The following is a 19909-nucleotide window of genomic DNA, read 5'->3' as shown; positions in this document are numbered from 1 at the left end:
TAAATTGCTTTTAATTTCATCTTCCACGGAGAGGAAACGAGTTTGTAGAACCTGTCTACATGGCTGTACGGTACACAATATTAATATTTTGATTATAAATTATTTCGGGAACCATGGTCATCACTTGACTGAGGTTTATACCACGGGACCGGTTGTTACCTACATGGGCTCCTAGTGTGGAGTTTTGTTCATTCAGAATCCGTATCGTGATTGTTTTAGAACTATGAAGCTTGGGGTGCTCGGGTTAGAACTCATTTCGCTACAGAACAAGGAGTTCTCGCATTCTGATTGGTTCTTTCATTTTGGGTCGATGACTCCTTGCTGCCATATTCATCTGGATGAATCATAGGTATGAAGCTTGGGGTGCTCGGGTTAGAACTCATTTCGCTACCGAATACTCGTAGAGAGATAAGAATACTTAGTACAAAAGTATAAACAACAGAATTCAAATCTTGCAAAATGAAAAACCTGCTCTGAATTTTCGAACATAAACAACGTATGAGTGCAATTCTTTACTATTTCACTGGAAAATTCATGAAACACCCTGTACATTTTATGGAATAAAAATAGAGAGATAAGAATACTTAGTACAAAAGTATAAACAACAGAATTCAAATCTTGCAAAATGAAAAACCTGCTCTGAATTTTCGAACCTAAACAACGTATGAGTGCAATTCTTTATTATTTCACTGGAAAATTCATGAAACACCCTGTACATTTTATGGAATAAGAACCAAGAGATTCAGACATTAGATTAGAGTTATTGCTCTTCTGATGCATACGTGTCTGACCGACCCAGTAACGATTTCATTAGAATCATTCGTATTATGGGCAAGTAATTAAAAATCTTCTATCCCCAGCCCTTGGTATCAGTGCCGACTTATTCCCTGGATTGACCATCGATCGGCCGGTCAAAAATATCACCCACTTGAAAAGGAAACCTAATGTTTATACCTAAGTACTCACAAGGTGTATCAGCAAAATTATTATGGGCAAGTAATTAAAAATCTTCTATCCCCAGCCCTTGGTATCAGTGCCGACTAATTCCCTGGAAATTCCAAATTTGACCATCGATCGGCCAATCAAAAATATCACCCACTTGAAAAGAAAACCTAATGTATATACCTAAGTACTCACAAGGTGTATCAGCAAAAGAAATGCTTGAAGGAAACCTAATTTGTACCGAAATTACAAGGTAATTTTTGTAATTTCGGTACAACAACGATATTATGGGCAAGTAATTAAAAATCTTCTATCCCCAGCCCTTGGTATCAGTGCCGACTAATTCCCTGGAAATTCCAAATTTGACCATCAATCGGCCGGTCAAAAATATCATCCACTTGAAAAGAAAACCTAATGTATATACCTAAGTACTCACAAGGTGTATCAGCAAAATACCTTAAGTGGATGTTTCAGCACTATCTGGTCAAAAACTTACACCTACTTCAAATGCTTGAAGGAAACCTAATTTGTACCGAAAATACAAGGTAATATCGGTACAACAACGGTACAACTAAAATGATCGTGTTTAAATGATTTCAAATTTAAATGATCATGCGCATTTTAGTAATGTTTGCGAATCGATTTTCCTAACCGCTCCGCTCTACATAAGTATTCAATGAATGCACTCTCAAAGTGAGAATCGCTGCCTTGATGGGTGTCAGGAAGAGTGGTGGGTGCCGGCGGTGTTATTTCAAATCTCAAGAGGACAATGTGACACAATTGTGACCAACAGTTGTTCTGCATTGCACCAGCACAGGAATAACAATGCTTTGTTAACGAACCCCCCTCCACCTTGCTGGGTGATTTTTGCTCCTGATAATTCACCCCTTGGCATCTATTTTCGAGTGTCATAACCTCAATTTATCGAACAGGGTGTTCCGAGGGATTTGTATTTCATTCGTAGCGTCAACAACCTCCGTGGTCAGGTGCGTACCACACTTAGACTTGAACACCGGAGGCCCCGAATTCGATTTTTGGCAGAATCGAAGTTTTTTTGGCTCTGCGCTAGGAAATCTATGGAAATCAATTGAGAAGCTACGATTTTTGGCTGGATCGAAGTTTTTTTTGGCTCTGCACTAGGAAATCTATGGAAATCAATTGAGAAGCTACTTCGGGTAGCGACCGGACTTTGAATTTTGAAGAACCCTGTATAAGAGGCAGTTTATTATTATTTATAATATTAATTCTATTCTATTATTAATCGTACTACACTTTTATTATTAATGCCTTCTCCCATTCATAAAAATTTATTATTTGTACAGGAACAGAGTGCGTTGTGTAGTAGTAACAGGTTGGCAGAATTTTTAAATGTTGGGCATGTTAGGATGAGATTTTATTGGCATATAAATATAGGGATCTTATTAGCTAGGATTATGCTGATATCTCGCATAGATAAAATACAAGTGGACCAATAAAGAATGTAGGCAAAGAAAATAAGGGAGGAAGTGGTCTGATGGGGTCAACCTGTGTGTTGTTGCCTAATAATTGAAATCCAAGAACTTCTTTGGAAAGTTTCGCAATATTGTGTAGTAGTAACAGGTTGGCAGAATTTTTAAATGTTGGGCATGTTAGGATGAGATTTTATTGGCATATAAATATAGGGATCTTATTACTTATTAGCTAGGATTATGTTGATATCTCGCATAGATAAAATACAAGTGGACCAATAAAGAATGTAGGCAAAGAAAATAAGGGAGGAAGTGGTCTGGGGTCAACCTGTGTGTTGTTGCCTAATAATTGAAATCCAAGAATTTCCTTAATTAGATACTTTTTCTACCCATACCTAATGAAATCTAACTTGGATCACACTCTTCTGTTTTACAGAAAGGTTTCCATGAACTTTGGATTCCATAATCTTGCTATGTATAATGAGAAGTGTGCTGTTATGTCCACACCATAAAACCATTCTAATCATAGTAATAAAATGGATCAAAATATGGGAAAGTAATAGTATATCAACCCTATAATCAAAACTGAACCCAAATCCAATAACCCCAAATGACAATAACTTCGAAACTCGTGAGATCCTTTTGGGTGAGATGAGGTCTCCTTCTTCTTCCTGTTCTCCTTTCATCATTTATCGGAGGTAGGTATTTGTACAATTCCCTTGCTCTTCATTTTCTTTTAGTCCATTTGTAGATCTTCAAATGGGCCTCTTCAAGTTACTCAAGATCCAAATGCTTGAACAAGTCCATTATCCGTACCCTCATGAGAAAAACCTCACATCATACACTTGAACACTTGCTAAAGATTAAAAAGAAATACAAGAAAAGAATCTCACAGAAGAAGAAGAAAAAAGAGTCCGGTTGGGCTGCAAACGACCCTGCTTCTATTCTTAGATCGATCTACAATGTGAACTGTCATCGGGGATTGCATTGAAGCGGCTTTCCATCCCGTTCAATGTCAAACAACTCGTGTCCATGTCACTTCTGCGAACCAACAGATAACACACATTTCCAATCACGGTTTATTTTGCTCCAAAAGGAACCAAAGGCGCCATTGCCACAGCCTGGAATTTGTGTTTATCAGAACAAAAAACCGAGCTGTTCTAACTCTTGCCAGCTTTTATTTGATTTCTTTGGCACTAAAACGGTGAAATTGAAAATATGATGACGTGAACAAGAAATAGGATAAGGAAAGTAAAAAGCAATGCACAACCATAGTTACCTAACCAATTAATCGAGCAAATATGTATGTAATAATATGGGGATTATGGGATTACCTTTTCCCCATTAGGTAAATTTTATAGTCCAAGCAAATTGACTATCGGCATAACAATAAAATAATAAAGAAGTTATCCCACCTGTTCACAGGTACAAGATCGTTGAGGTAGTTTTAATTCTGCAGCGAATATAGCAATAAATATGCTAATTAAAATAAACTTTCCCCATTAGGTAAATTTTATAGTCCAAGCAAATTGACTATCGGCATAACAATAAAATAATAAAGAAGTTATCCCACCTGTTCACAAGTACAAGATCGTTGAGGTAATTTTGATTCTGCAGCGAATATAGCAATAAATATGCTAATTAAAATAAATCCAATACTAGTAGTGATGCCATAATGGTCTGAGAGCAGAATAGAAATGCATTTGCCACTGCTGTACTTGACCAGAAAGCAAACACTTCATTAGAAAACAAAATTGATTAAATCAAGCAAGTGCAATGTAAAGGAATCGGCTGGTATGTTTCTTGCTATCTGAGAGATAGTATCATTCAAGTTTTTTTATTGAGATAAGAGTATAGAGCGCTTTCATGTTTATTGCATTGATTGGCTTGGCCTATTCTGTACCAGGGTGTTTGGTAAAGAATTTTCCTTATAAATTGATTAAATCAAGCAAGTGCAATGTAAAGGAATCGGCTGGTATGTTTCTTGCTATCTGAGAGATAGTATCATTCAAGTTTTTTTTTATTGAGATAAGAGTATAGAGCGCTTTCATGTTTATTGCATTGATTGGCTTGGCCTATTCTGTACCAGGGTCTTTGATAAAGAATTTTCCTTAACCTGGTTTCTACATATTTGGAATTCTAGACAATGTGGAGGCATTTGATTACCAAGAAGTAGGTAAAAACATGGACTGTTGATGGGAAATGTTGTGTTGTTAGATCACCGGTAATAATTACCAGTATAATCTAGAAAATGTCTTAATAATATCAAAGTCAAGCACAGACAATCAAACACATTAAGTCATTTCAGTATTTGAAAAATAGAATACTTATACATATTTGCTGACCATTCAAATGTCGAAATCATGATTCACCCTGTCGATTTTCGTTTACAAAATCAAGTCAAATACTTTCGACCCAAAATATTTTCTGTTCGAGAGAAAAAATCAATAGATAGATAATAAAATCAAATGATCTAAAAATAGAACTGTCTTTTTAAAAAGTATCAAGGCACAAAACTTGCCACCCTGGTTCTGAACAGGTCGAAGCTTATTGATTTTAATTATTCATTTCACAATGTAGGTACTTTGACTCTTCCATGCGAAATACTTGTCTGCATATTATGCATAGACTTAGATCTGAAAGATTATCAAAATAAAGGTTACGACCTTTATTGAAGATGGATACTTTAATCTAATTGAAATGATCATCCTTATCCTTATATTACTACCTACCTATTTCATTTAGAAGCAGACGAAGTCCTGGACTCTTATGGCAGAGGAATGTGGGAAGGATATCCACATTTGTCGTGAACTACTCTTGATTCCGAAGGAAGGAATCAACAAAAGAAAATTATTGTTAATTTCTTTATCCTTCTTCTTTATCAAATCCAACCATTTTCTCACATGGTATTTAAGTAATTTTGTTAGACTTGTCTGCATATTATGCATAGACTTAGATCTGAAAGATTATCAAAATAAAGGTTACGACCTTTATTGAAGATGGATACTTTAATCTTAATTGAAATGATCATCCTTATCCTTATTACTACCTACCTATTTCATTTAAAAGCAGACGAAGTCCTGGACTCTTATGGCAGAGGAATGTGGGAAGGATATCCACATTTGTCGTGAACTACTCTTGATTCCGAAGGAAGGAATCAACAAAAGAAAATTATTGTTAATTTCTTTATCCTTCTTCTTTATCAAATTCAACCATTTTCTCACATGGTATTTAAGTACCTAATTTTGTTATGTTTTATTGTGTCCATGATTTCATGAGCTCCCTACTAACTGTATAATACCTGTATTTTCTTTTGTTTCCAGTGCGCACGAGGTTCCGGGTTTTTCGAGCTCCAAATTCTCGAGATAGCGAATTATAAAGGCGAACTCGCATCGGGTATTTGTTGTGGCGGACTTCACAGGCCAGACCCGTCCATCTCTTGCCCGGTGCAATGCAACACGCTGTTTCGCGTGTGTCTCAAGGAGTACCAGAGTAATGTTACTTCTAACGGTCCATGTTCCTTTGGTAACACCTCCAGCCCGGTGCTGGGGGGCAATTCTTTCACCCTGACTGATCCAGATAGAGCCAATGGAAATTTGGTTTTACCTTTCACATTTCGATGGACGGTAAGTGGATTCGATTTATTCTTCATTTATATGATACACTATTGTACTAGGTATTTCCAGTTGAGATTTCGAAAATATCAAAACCGACTGTGTCATGACCGTATTTCAATCTTGTAAAAAATGTTCTAGTTCTCAGCTACTGGTAGTTCTTCTTCTAACATTAGAAATCAAAAACCAACACCATTTTAAAGAAAATAAAGTTGAAAATCGTGTTCTGACAGAACATAAACCACTCTGGAACTTTGAAGAAACAATAAACAATATGTTGATATAAGATGTAAATATTGTATTCAGTCTAAACTATAAATATCATCTGAGAAATATATAACATCCCATTTCAAAAGAATGAGAAATTTCAAAATCTCACAAAAAAGCTTGAAATTTTCATAGCAAGAGCAGTGAGTTTGATCAGCAAAACTAGAATACCACACCAAGCCAAAGAACCAAACTTTAACTTGAACACGATTTTCAATAACTCTAACATCTAGCTAGATCGTGATTATAACGACTTCACGAAAATATTACCCAGGTATCCAACAAGTAAAAAATCTGCTTGCTGGAAAATATAATAACAGGAAAAAATATGTACTAAGGTAGATAGGTACATAGGTATGTATAAAATGATGGAGCTGGCGAATGGCGGCCAAGCATATAATTGGACCAAACAAAAGTTAACCTGTAAGAGCATGCATCATGTACAGACGGTTGGATTTATGTATGGTGAAGAAGTGAGAGATAAATTTTCTGATATTCGAGTTATCCGACGGATTTTAATACTATTGGGTATTGGTTTCATGTTGGAAAAGAATGTTCAGGGACGGTTTAGAAGTGTGATTTAAATGAATATTCTTGGGCACATTCTATGGGAAACTTTTTGTAGCATACGTCATCATGTTTCTTATTTTAGCGGTAGCAAGAAATTTGGAGGCTCTTACTGATAGATATAAATTTAATAAAAGTTAAAACGCCCGTAAACATGGTACTCCCATTCTTTCGAATTCATGTTTAATTACCAGCCCTGTTGATCTTATACTTTGTAGTTGATATCAGCCAACCAGTTTCTTAAGAAATATAATAATAATAACCTATTAATTTTACTAAAAAAAGAAGTGTACCTGTACCTTTGTAGTTGATATCAGCCAACCAGTTTCTTAAGAAATATAATAATAATAACCTATTAATTTTACTAAAAAAAGAAGTGTACCTGTACTAAATTTTTGGTTAACACAGATAAAAGGACCAGTTCTTAATTTTTTAAGCTTTGTTCCTCAAGTTCTGAGTGTCTAATAACTGATAACAGGGCTATAACCTTTTGGTTAACACAGATAAAAGGACCAGTTCTTAATTTCTTAAGCTTTGTTCCTCAAGTTCTGAGTGTCTAATAACTGATAACAGGGCACAGAACACAGAGTGACTGTTCCCAGTAGGTAACTCAATTCTCAAGTAATACTTTGTTTTACGTTGCCCAAACTCCTTGCTGTTATAGCCTTTTATAACATGTTGTAACATTGGGGGAAAATGTGCACTGACCATTTTGAAGAGAATAAATCTTGACCAGTATCAAAGGAGGTAAAATCCAGCCAACACAGAGTGACTGTTCCCAGTAGGTAACTCAATTCTCAAGTAATACTTTGTTTTACGTTGCCCAAACTCCTTGCTGTTATAGCCTTATAACATGTTGTAACATTGGGGGGAAATATGCACTGACCATTTTGAAGAGAATAAATCTTGACCAGTATCAAAGGAGGTAAAATCCAGTTCGAGTGTCATAACCTCAATTTATCGAACAGGGTGTTCCGAGGGATTTGTATTTCATTCGTAGCGTCAACAACCTCCGTGGTCAGGTGCTTACCAGTACCACACTTAGACTTGAACACCGGAGGCCCCGAATTCGATTTTTGACAGAATCGAATTTTTTTTTGGCTCTGCGCTCTATGGAAATCAGTTGAAAAGCTACTTCGGGTAGCGACCGGACTTTGAATTTTGAAGAACCCTGTACAAGAGGCAGTTTATTATTATTTATAATATTAATTCTATTCTATTATTTATCATAATCGTACTACACTTTTATTATTCTCTGGCGTTGGATAACACGAGAGTCACCTCAGGGATTAGGTGGATGTCTTGGACTGAACTGTCTGTGGATTTGTTAGCATGTCCTTCACTCAGTTCATTATGTTTGTTCATGATGAGTTGGGTTTCCTGGTTTTATATTTCGTCTTTTGGTGAATTACGTTTATAAAATTGATCTGTTTTTTGATGTACATATGATCAAAGGTGGTTAAAGGATTCTTGCTGGATCTTCATTATGTTTGTTCATGATGAGTTGGGTTTCCTGGTTTTATATTTCGTCTTTTGGTGAATTACGTTTATAAAATTGATCTGTTTTTGATGTACATATGATCAAAGGTGGTTAAAGGATTCTTGCTGGATACCTTTGTTGGTAGGCACATGGTACTTCTCAGTATTGCTGTACCTCTTCCTGGATCACGAAATTTTTCCTTTGTTGGTAGACACTTTTCAACATTGTTGTACCTTCTGAAATGGTGTAATTTCAATCCCGATATTTCCAGCACCTGTACCTACAATGATTTCAACAATGGAACTACAATGATTGAACCCAATCCCAATACCCAAGATCTCATCACAGAATTAATAGATTGTTGGGTTTCATGGACTGTTTCGAATCAAACAATAATAAGTATCATTGTTCCTTCATTGGTTCTTCCTCAAAATACTTGAATTTGAGGAGCAGTTTTTTTGTTGCCTGTTGGTGAATAGACGATTTTTTGAACATTATTATTTACTCAATTTAAGGACGATTCTTAATTAGTAATAGATTGTTGGGTTTCATGGACTGTTTCGAATCAAACAATAATAAGTATCATTGTTCCTTCATTGGTTCTTCCTCAAAATACTTGACTTTGAGGAGCAGTTTTTTTGTTGCTTGTTGGTGAATAGACGATTTTTTGAACATTATTATTTACTCAATGGACGATTCTTAATTAGAAGAGGTGAGGGCATCTTCATCAGAAACCCTCCTAGGGGCCTTGAGACCATACGCGCACGGATCTTGTGAACATCTGAGACCCTGAGGTATCTCCTTAGAGACTCACTTAGGATAGCTTCAGCCAGATCTGAGATCTGTGAGGCGCAAGAACTCCCCAGGTTGTGTTCTGAGTTCTCACGACTTGTGTTCTTTCAAATTAAATGTTCTTGCCCCTAACTCTATAGTTTTATTTTTACATACTTGGTTTGTTTCTTACGTTTGTTGTGAGCTATTTGGGTACTACTATTATTAAGATATCGATTTTTGTAATTTACATTTTGATTCCGTGTCCGGCTTTTCCGGTGGTCGAAGGGTTTCTAATTATTCTATGTATAATGTATATGAACCCTTCCACCACGTCTTATTGGTATTGTGAAGAACATAATTAGGTAGACTATTGTAGACAGTTCTTTCAGATATCCCGAGCAAACTTGTACACAGGCTTGATTTTTTATCAAGAGAGTTTTGGCGTCTCCACCAATAAATTTATTTAAAATTTCTATAAATTATAAACATTCTCTGCTGTTTGTAACACTTCTCCCCTTGTTTGTGAATTGATTTCTTCCTGTTCATTGTTTAACATTGGAAATCATGAATTTCAACAGCTAAAAACAAGGCACGGAAAGAAGGAATCGATAAATAATTAGGGACGAAAACAGCAGACAGAAACAATATCAGACTCCATAAATTGTATCGCTCACTTTGAAGTGATGGCAAACTCGATACATTATCCTGAATTTTTTCTTCGGAATGTGAATAAATTCCAAAATGTGTTGATTGTGATAATAACAATTAATATTTATTACCCATACGAAATTATTACGTGATAATACGTACAAGATTCAAGATTGAGCTATTTTCGGAATGTGAATAAATTCCAAAATGTGTTGATTGTGATAATAACAATTAATATTTATTACCCATACGAAATTATTACGTGATAATATACGTACAAGATTCAAGATTGAGCTATAAGTAAACGCCTTTCTGCATAATGTAAACTACCTCTTAATAACTTACTCGAAATTTCCAAAATTGAACATGACTAACCTTACCCATCTGACGCCTCCTAATTATCAGATTTTCCCATCCACACAAAATGAGTACTTAAAGTCTTCGAAATTTCATTTAATATTATAACAATATTGTAAATAATAACTACCTATAATAATAAGTATGTTGTATAATAATAGAGTATTCACAATTATAAATTTACCTATTATCAGATTTTCCCATCCACACAAAATGAGTACTTAAAGTCTTCGAAATTTCATTTAATATTATAACAATATTGTAAATAATAACTATAATAATAAGTATGTTGTATAATAATAGAGTATTCACAATTATAAATTTACCTGTGAGCATCAAATCTAAGTATAAATTGCACATTAAGTAAAATTGCCAGACGTGCATCTGCGCAAAATGTTCTTCGAGTAAAAATCTCTACAAAACATCTTATTTCATCATATGATGACTGATGATGCTTCCATCAAAACACAAAGAACATGAGAAGGTGAAGGATTTGCCACCATTGAGGCTATCTGTCCTGATCTCGGTATTGTCCTGGGAGATATTATCCACTCTTCCAGACCCAGACATCTCCCATCTGTGAGTCAAGGATCAGCGGTGCAAGAGTATCAAGGACTCTGGCAAAGATCTATTTAGTATTCCGATGACATAGCAGATAAGACTATCTTCAGCCAATGGTTCTAGTCTTCTAGTAGTCTACTCGAAATTCCTATGCAAATTGTCGAAATTTTGCCAAACATATTAGACAGTTAATATTAGTTTCTTGATTTTGAGACAAAAAGAATAGCTAATGGCCATTTCAGTGGATCAGGCTAAATCACAGTCCCGATCTTTTCCCGTCAAAGTTGGTTTATTCTCAAGTACCTTGAAATAAGAACAAAATTACAATAAGATACCAAAGGTGATTAATGTTCTATGCTCTGAATTCACAGAATCAGAGTTAAAAACAACACCTATTAGCCCAATGGGAACTTGGAGCACAAAAGACAAAACACTTTTATCTAAACTTAAAATCCTAATAGCCCAATGGGAACTTGGAGCACAAAAGACAAAACACTTTTATCTAAACTTAAAATCAACATATTGAAGTGTCTCCTCAACATAATACCAGGATCCAGACGTCAAAATGGTACAGATGTGAGATAGGCATGGGTAAGGCCGACCCAAATACGTATTCCACCCATTCCATAAGCATCCCAAAACAATTTTATGGCAACCAGAGACGTCTGAGTGGAATATTTTGGCTCCGAAATGATTTTTATGGCTTGGAGAAGATTTTGCATAAACGTGATGGTGCACAAATTAAAATCTAAGTAAAAAGGAAGCAAGATTGAAGTGTCATCATTTACTTGTGCTCATATTGTTCTTTTCATTGTAGAACATTTTTGGTGACATAATAAACGTGATGGTGCACAAATTAAAATCTAAGTAAAAAGGAAGCAAGATTGAAGTGTCATCATTTACTTGTGCTCATATTGTTCTTTTTATTGTAGAACATTTTTGGTGACATAATACGAGTATCAGCACTTCAGCAGTATTAGCTCTTAGACAGTATTTGACTAGGGACTAGGAATTCTAGGATTAGAATTTTCAGCCCATATATTTCAGGGACACTGGAATTCCAAAGTTTTTTTTCTGTATTTACCTACCACACTTCCGTTGTTGTATTTTTACGACGCGACGAACACGAGCAATTCAAAGGTCGTAAACGTCAAAATCTATACTAATTGCCACAGAACCAAAGGTGTTTCCTGAAAAACATAAAATAAGTTCCTTTTTATGCCAATCTAAATTAACCATTAATTTAACGCCTCTCATTTTTGGGGGTAAAAAACACGCGTTGTGGCTTACTTTGTGACTTACCTACTGTCTATTAATAGAGCTATTAAAAAAAGTTGCAAATTATGAGGTTTTTAAAAAAGAATAAAAAAACTCAAACAGCTGCCTTCTTTGCCTCATCTGGTCGTGATGTATTTTTTTATGGAAAAACATTAAAAATAGAAAACCGAGTTAACATAACCATGGATATCTATTTATGTTGAGGTAATCAACCCCATGAAACTGAACTGTTTTACAGGGTGAGATCAATGTGTTCCATCATATGAAATGATAACTTCTTGATGGATGACTCGGAAAATGGATATCCTACATGATTATGTAATGCTATCGAAAATCATCTATTTAAATCATCTCAAATAAAGAGACTCTTTTGGTCACATTAATTTTATTTGCCCTAATGCAAAGCATTGAACCAATAATATCTTAGAGAAAAGTTCGTTTTATAGTGGAAAATCGTCAATAGTCTAAACAGAAAAAGGTGGCTTTCTAATGAAGGAACCATGGCCTACCTTCTTACTTCTAGATTTTATTCAGGCGAAAAACAATTTAATCTGGGCTTTTTTTTACGAATTGTTCTTCATGGAGCCATTGTTTTCTCCAATGGACATTGTTTTAGAATGATCACACTGTATGAAGGATTATGAAAATCCCATTAACTTGATTCCTAGACATTTAGATGTACACACGCACATTTGTATTCCCTCCGGTCTATCCCCTCTATCCCAATCCCTAACCTATCCCAAGGAAGGGTACCCTAAGGCACGTGCCTTTGCCCCCGTATGTCTCCTGTAACACATTTCATATTTTTTATCACTCTAACTCATATCAGAGGGACAATTTTACTATTTTTAGAAATACCCTTCGGGTTTTTTAAAGGTTTTTCGGTTTTCATGTGTAAAAAACACGAAAAGGATGCAAGATGTAAATTAGACGGAGGATGTCTTTATTTAAGCATTAAAAAAAGGTCCCAAATATTTCAACATTTGTGTCAGTTAGCAGGAGAAATATTTGGAGGAACATTTTATTTTGGTATTTTACATGACTTATACATTATGCTAATAAATACATAGGTAACATAATAATTAATGAGTACATTATATCAATAAGTGTAGAGTATGAACTTACTGTGTTGTGTTGTCTCTTGTCATTGCCAATTTTGAGACACATTTTTTAGTCCATTTTGTCAGCTACCAAATGGTCATGTAAGTAGATTAACTACATAGATCTATTGAAGGATAATAACCAATATGTGATATTGTGATAGTGATAACTATTTAATAATTTCTTCCTCATCAAAGGGAATACTCACCTATCCAAACATCAACCATCAAACGATCCATGTTGTAGATAACCAGGTTCATATTTCCGGGGTTTTACACTCGCTTCTTTATTCAAAACCATCAATAATTCAATTTCAGCTTGATTGATCCCAGAGATAGCAACATTTTGATCCTTTTCACCTGTATACCCTCTTTGAGATCTTTATCAAAATTTTAAAATCTCTCCCTCCTTCTGTGAATATCTTTCATTTTAGAAATTTTAAAAACTAACTTGTTTGTTTCAAGTGAATTACACATGTAGAATTGTACAAGTGAATTTATTTTATTGAAGTAGGGGGATGATACAATACTCGTTTTCAAAATGATCAATTGACCCTGTTTTCAGGGACGACTTTAGACAGTGGTTAATTTAGGTTTTGTGTTAATGCAATTTCTGTGATATGCTGAAATCAAGAGTTTCAGTTTTTCTTCCCTGAAGGATGCTTCGAGGTGTAGTCTTGACAAAAAGTAAATGTAAAATTGTAAATGCAGTTTCTTAGTGTTATTATGTCACAACTTTGATGCTCACTGCAGTTCAAGTGAATTACACATGTAGAATTGTACAAGTGAATTTATTTTATTGAAGTAGGGGGATGATACAATACTCGTTTTCAAAATGATCGATTGACCCTGTTTTCAGGGACGACTTTAGACAGTGTAGTTAATTTAGGTTTTGTGTTAATGCAATTTCCTATGCTGAAATCAAGAGCTTCAGTTTTTCTTCCCTGAAGGATGCTTCGAGGTGTAGTCTTGACAAAAAGTAAATGTAAATACAGTTTCTTAGTGTTATTATGTCACATCTTTGGTGCTCACTGCAGCCTTTTAGGATTTTTCCCAATATCTCAATAATCCTAAAATTCAATATTTACCTACCATGTTGGCACCGGTCGCTATGCGCATTTATAAGTCATAGCTACTAATTTTCCTCACGAGGCTGAGTGGGCCCCGCAACAGCCAGTCACGGAATCAATCATTTGCATAGATTTCTTGACCCCGTCGGGAATCGAACCCGGGTCTCCCGCGTGCAAGGCGAGCGCAGTGACCACTACGCCATGGGAGCTGACCTTGACAAAAAGTACGTTTGTAAGAATGGTTTTTAGTTAAACATAATTAGGTAGGTATGTAGATTTTCAAGGTCTTCTTTGTAACTAATTTTAAGAAGTTCGTAAATATTGACCTTTCCAGGACATTTGACCTGTTTTACTCCTCAAATACAGTCCACCACGTGCCCGTCATTTTATTTTGACGTCTGTATTGAACTTATTGAAGGGATCCTCGCAGACAATGTCTAGCTGATGATGTTACGAAAGCCACGGTACAGCTGTCTAAACCTCATCACACCTTTACCATAATTACATGATACTAATATGCATGAGAATAATAATATTCTGGTCAACATATTAAATATTTGCCTTCATTGGAGGCAGTCGTGGTCAAATGAATGAATAGAGTACGCCCACAACGAAAGGAATCATTGAGAATGTAGGTTGGTAAGTGAGCTTAGTATGGGAAACACAGATTGATAAGGTTTGAGATCTTTATCAAAATTTTAAAATCTCTCCCTCCTTCTGTGAATATCTTTCATTTTAGAAATTTTAAAAACTAACTTGTTTGTTTCAAGTGAATTACACATGTAGAATTGTACAAGTGAATTTATTTTATTGAAGTAGGGGGATGATACAATACTCGTTTTCAAAATGATCAATTGACCCTGTTTTCAGGGACGACTTTAGACAGTGGTTAATTTAGGTTTTGTGTTAATGCTATTTCTGTGATATGCTGAAATCAAGAGCTTCAGTTTTTCTTCCCTGAAGGATGCTTCGAGGTGTAGTCTTGACAAAAAGTAAATGTAAATACAGTTTCTTAGTGTTATTATGTCACATCTTTGGTGCTCACTGCAGCCTTTTAGGATTTTTCCCAATATCTCAATAATCCTAAAATTCAATATTTACCTACCATGTTGGCACCGGTCGCTATGCGCATTTATAAGTCATAGCTACTAATTTTCCTCACGAGGCTGAGTGGGCCCCGCAACAGCCAGTCACGGAATCAATCATTTGCATAGAAATTTCTTGACCCCGTCGGGAATCGAACCCGGGTCTCCCGCGTGCAAGGCGAGCGCAGTGACCACTACGCCATGGGAGCTGACCTTGACAAAAAGTACGTTTGTAAGAATGGTTTTTAGTTAAACATAATTAGGTAGGTATGTAGATTTTCAAGGTCTTCTTTGTAACTAATTTTAAGAAGTTCGTAAATATTGACCTTTCCAGGACATTTGACCTGTTTTACTCCTCAAATACAGTCCAATTCCTTACCTACACCCCTGATCTTTTCATATTCGCTATCAGCCGTCTGAACTGTACTGAAACAGAGGGTGTTGTATTTATCAGCTGACCAGACTCTCATGTCTTGTCATTAGAGATATCTTTTGTTTCTAACGCCTCTTCATTATCAGGAGGGAAGAAATTGTGCAGTCATCGCAATGGAATATTTACATCGGCGAAAATACAGTCCAATTCCTTACCTACACCCCTGATCTTTTCATATTCGCTATCAGCCGTCTGAACTGTACTGAAACAGAGGGTGTTGTATTCATCAGCTGACCAGACTCTCATGTCTTGTCATTAGAGATATCTTTTGTTTCTAACGCCTCTTCATTCTCGTCATTATCAGGAGGGAAGAAATTGTGCAGTCATCGCAATTGAATATTTACATCGGCGAACAGAAACAAAGCCTTTTCTGATCTCATTTATGTTTTTATTGTTTTGGACATCCGGATGGGGAGTGTTAATTGACCCCGCTCTGTTGATTAAAAGGGTGTCTGTGTCCCCGATTGTGAATTTGTGTCATTGTTTTGGACATCCGGATGGGGAGTGTTAATTAACCCCGCTCTGTTGATTAAAAGGGTGTCTGTGTCCCCGATTGTGAATTTGTGTCATTACCATCACCATCACATAGACTACATACAGAATTAAAGAGGATGTTCCTGCGATCTTTCTGGCCTGACAAGTGCAGTTTTTTGTACATTTGTTACACTTTTGTGGGGCTCACCATTTGATTCCTGATGTGTTTGCAGAACTCACTTTTAAATGGACTTTTGTGTGGACGTCAGATTATTGCATTCTGACTACTCTGTGTCCATACGAATTACTTTCGAGTTTCTTTGAGACTCACATAGACTACATACAGAATGAAAGAGGATGTTCCTGCGATCTTTCTGGCCTGACAAGTGCAGTTTTTTGTACATTTGTTACACTTCTGTGGGGCTCACCATTTGATTCCTGATGTGTTTGCAGAACTCACTTTTGAATGGACTTTTGTGTGCACGTCAGATTATTGCATTCTGACTACTCTGTGTTCATACGAATTACTTTCGAGTTTCTTTGAGACCTGATTTTTTGAGAACTCGTGATAATCAGGTAAATTCCAAAATGAAATTGTGGACAGAATCGTTTTTAGGTTTCGTTGAGTGGATCTTGTCTTTTCTATTTTTGATTTTGAAACTTTCCTGCTGAACTCTTTCCACTTTTTATCTGAAGTTTCCTTTACAAAATTAACTCTTTTTCTGAACAATTCACCCGTTTTTACAATTTTCTTATATTTTCATGTTCTAAATCGTTGCGTACATTATGGTCATTGTTCTCGGTAATATTTACCACGTGCCCCTGCTGAACTCTTTCCACTTTTTATCTGAAGTTTCCTTTACAAAATTAACTCTTTTTCTGAACAATTCACCCGTTTTTACAATTTTCTGATATTTTCATGTTCTAAATCGCTACCTATAATAATAAGTATGTTGTATAATAATAGAGTATTCACAATTATAAATTTACCTATGAGCATCAAATCTAAGTATAAATTGCACATTAAGTAAAATTGCCAGACGTGCATCTGCGCAAAATGTTCTTCGAGTAAAAATCTCTACAAAACATCTTATTTCATCATATGATGACTGATGATGCTTCCATCAAAACACAAAGAACATGAGAAGGTGAAGGATTTGCCACCATTGAGGCTATCTGTCCTGATCTCGGTATTGTCCTGGGAGATATTATCCACTCTTCCAGACCCAGACATCTCCCATCTGTGAGTCAAGGATCAGCGGTGCAAGAGTATCAAGGACTCTGGCAAAGATCTATTTAGTATTCCGATGACATAGCAGATAAGACTATCTTCAGCCAATGGTTCTAGTAGTCTACTTGAAATTCCTATGCAAATTGTCGAAATTTTGCCAAACATATTAGACAGTTAATATTAGTTTCTTGATTTTGAGACAGAAAGAATAACTAATGGCCAATTTGCCAAACATATTAGACAGTTAATATTAGTTTCTTGATTTTGAGACAAAAAGAATAGCTAATGGCCATTTCAGTGGATCAGGCTAAATCACAGTCCCGATCTTTTCCCGTCAAAGTTGGTTTATTCTCAAGTACCTTGAAATAAGAACAAAATTACAATAAGATACCAAAGGTGATGAATGTTCTATGCTCTGAATTCACAGAATCAGAGTTAAAAACAACACCTATTAGATTTCGTTGTGGGCGTACTCTATTCATTCATTTGACCACGACTGCCTCCAATGAAGGCAAATATTTAATATGTTGACCAGAATATTATTTTTCTCATGCACCTGTCCACAATTTCGTTGTGGGCGTACTCTATTCATTCATTTGACCACGACTGCCTCCAATGAAGGCAAATATTTAATATGTTGACCAGAATATTATTATTCTCATGCACCTGTCCACAATGTAGATTGTAGACTTTACATAATGCTATTCAGATTTGAGCCAAGCTTTTAACTTTAATTGTATGTTTTGTAAATCCAGTTAGTGCATGCATGGGCAACCAGATCACAACCTTCGGTCGTCATGTATTTAGAACTTTTTTTATATAAATATTGCAAGCATGACAGGGGATGTATTTAGAACGTCATGTATTTAGAACTTTTTTTATATAAATATTGCAAGCATGACAGGGTAAAGCGTGTAAAACCGCATGAACTAATCAATTAGGTACCCATAGCTGGTAACCACCTGCCAGACAAATCTACTTGTGTCCATGTACATAAGTTAGTTTTAGATCCCTTTAGTAATTTAAGGTTAGAATAAAAATACTTATTAGTTTGTAACTAGATTGAGCCAAGCTTTTAACTTTAATTGTATGTTTTGTAAATCCAGTTAGTGCATGCATGGGCAACCAGATCACAACCTTCAGTCGTCATGTATTTAGAACTTTTTTTATATAAATATTGCAAGCATGACAGGGGAAGAATCAAATTAAAATCAGAGTCTCTTTAAAAATCAATAAAATAAAAGACCTATTATACTCCGCCTGTATTGAATATTGGCGGTACTGAGACCTATACAATAAACTGCTGCTTTTTATATGATAGGACTGACCTATTATACTCCGCCTGTATTGAATATTGGCGGTACTGAGACCTATACAATAAACTGCTGCTTTTTATATGATAGGACTTTTTTTATGTACTTAAGTACCTATAGGTTTTTATAATAATGATGCTTTTTTGGTGCATAATTTTACAGGGTGACAATTGAGATTGTTAGATCGTTTAAAGAATGACTGAGCTCCTTAACATGGATACCTTTTTTTATTGGCGAAGCGAAAGATAGTTATATGTACGTGATTGTGCATTACTGTCCTTAACATGGGTACCTTTTTTTATTGGCGAAGCGAAAGTTTTATGTACGTGATTGAGCATTACTGCGATCCTGTCTGCATTCGCCTAAAAAATACAAACCTGCAACAATAACCTAAAGACAAACCCAAAGGCCAATTCTGCTCCTCAAAAACACTTTTATACTCGTATGTCAACAACTTGTGGCTGATGATAAAGCATTACTGCGATCCTGTCTGCATTCGCCTAAAAAATACAAACCTGCAACAATAACCTAAAGACAAACCCAAAGGCCAATTCTGCTCCTCAAAAACACTTTTATACTCGTATGTCAACAACTTGTAGCTGATGATAAATCCAAACTAATAGGTGCTCCAAACTATAATCCAAAGATGATAAATCCAAACCTAGGTGCAGTATTTCACCTGACCATGACCACACTCAATGGCACCCCAGGGCTCCCGGTTGGGACCCTGTAGACTTCATCACAAAACGTTGTCATTATTCCAAGCACAGTGGTCGCCATCATCACGACTCATTTTATCATCTGTCAGAATAAATCTGTCAATCATGAGACTTGTCTAACTTATAGGCTAAATCCTAGGGATGGTCGAAAAGCTAATCCACTCTCAACTCTAGCCATCCGTCCAATACGACTCATTTTATCATCTGTCAGAATAAATCTGTCAATCATGAGACTTGTCTAACTTATAGGCTAAATCCTAGGGATGGTCGAAAAGTTAATCCACTCTCAACTCTAGCCATCCGTCCAAGGGATCACTTCTTCTCTTAAGATTGCAGTATTATTGCTTACAGTTTTAACTTTAACACCTTTAACACTTGAGATGAAGTCATAATCAGGAAACCATATGTGTTGGTGAGCTATTAATTTAGTGATATGTTTACTTCAGGTTCCAGTATTGAGAGCAATTTTGATGCAAAGACAAGTTGGCCTTAACCTATCTAATTTATTTGATAGTGATATGTTTACTTCAGGTTCCAGTATTGAGAGC

At 35.7% G+C, this 19909-nt stretch overlaps 1 protein-coding gene across 1 annotated transcript in view; it reads left to right on the top strand.

The window, feature by feature from the left end:
- Nucleotides 1-19909, top strand: part of LOC113469256 (protein serrate-like) — an 80568-nt gene that overhangs the window by 23990 nt on the left and 36669 nt on the right. The window contains exon 3 of the mRNA XM_026826801.1: nucleotides 5714-6016. Within this exon, the coding sequence (XP_026682602.1) occupies nucleotides 5714-6016 (303 nt within the window). The remainder of the gene's footprint in view (nucleotides 1-5713; nucleotides 6017-19909) is intronic.

The sequence above is a fragment of the Diaphorina citri genome, unplaced genomic scaffold (assembly GCF_000475195.1).
Source record: "Diaphorina citri unplaced genomic scaffold, Diaci psyllid genome assembly version 1.1 scaffold1005, whole genome shotgun sequence".
Taxonomy (NCBI): Eukaryota; Metazoa; Arthropoda; class Insecta; order Hemiptera; family Psyllidae; genus Diaphorina; species Diaphorina citri.
This window is presented reverse-complemented; position numbering and strand designations above follow the sequence as displayed.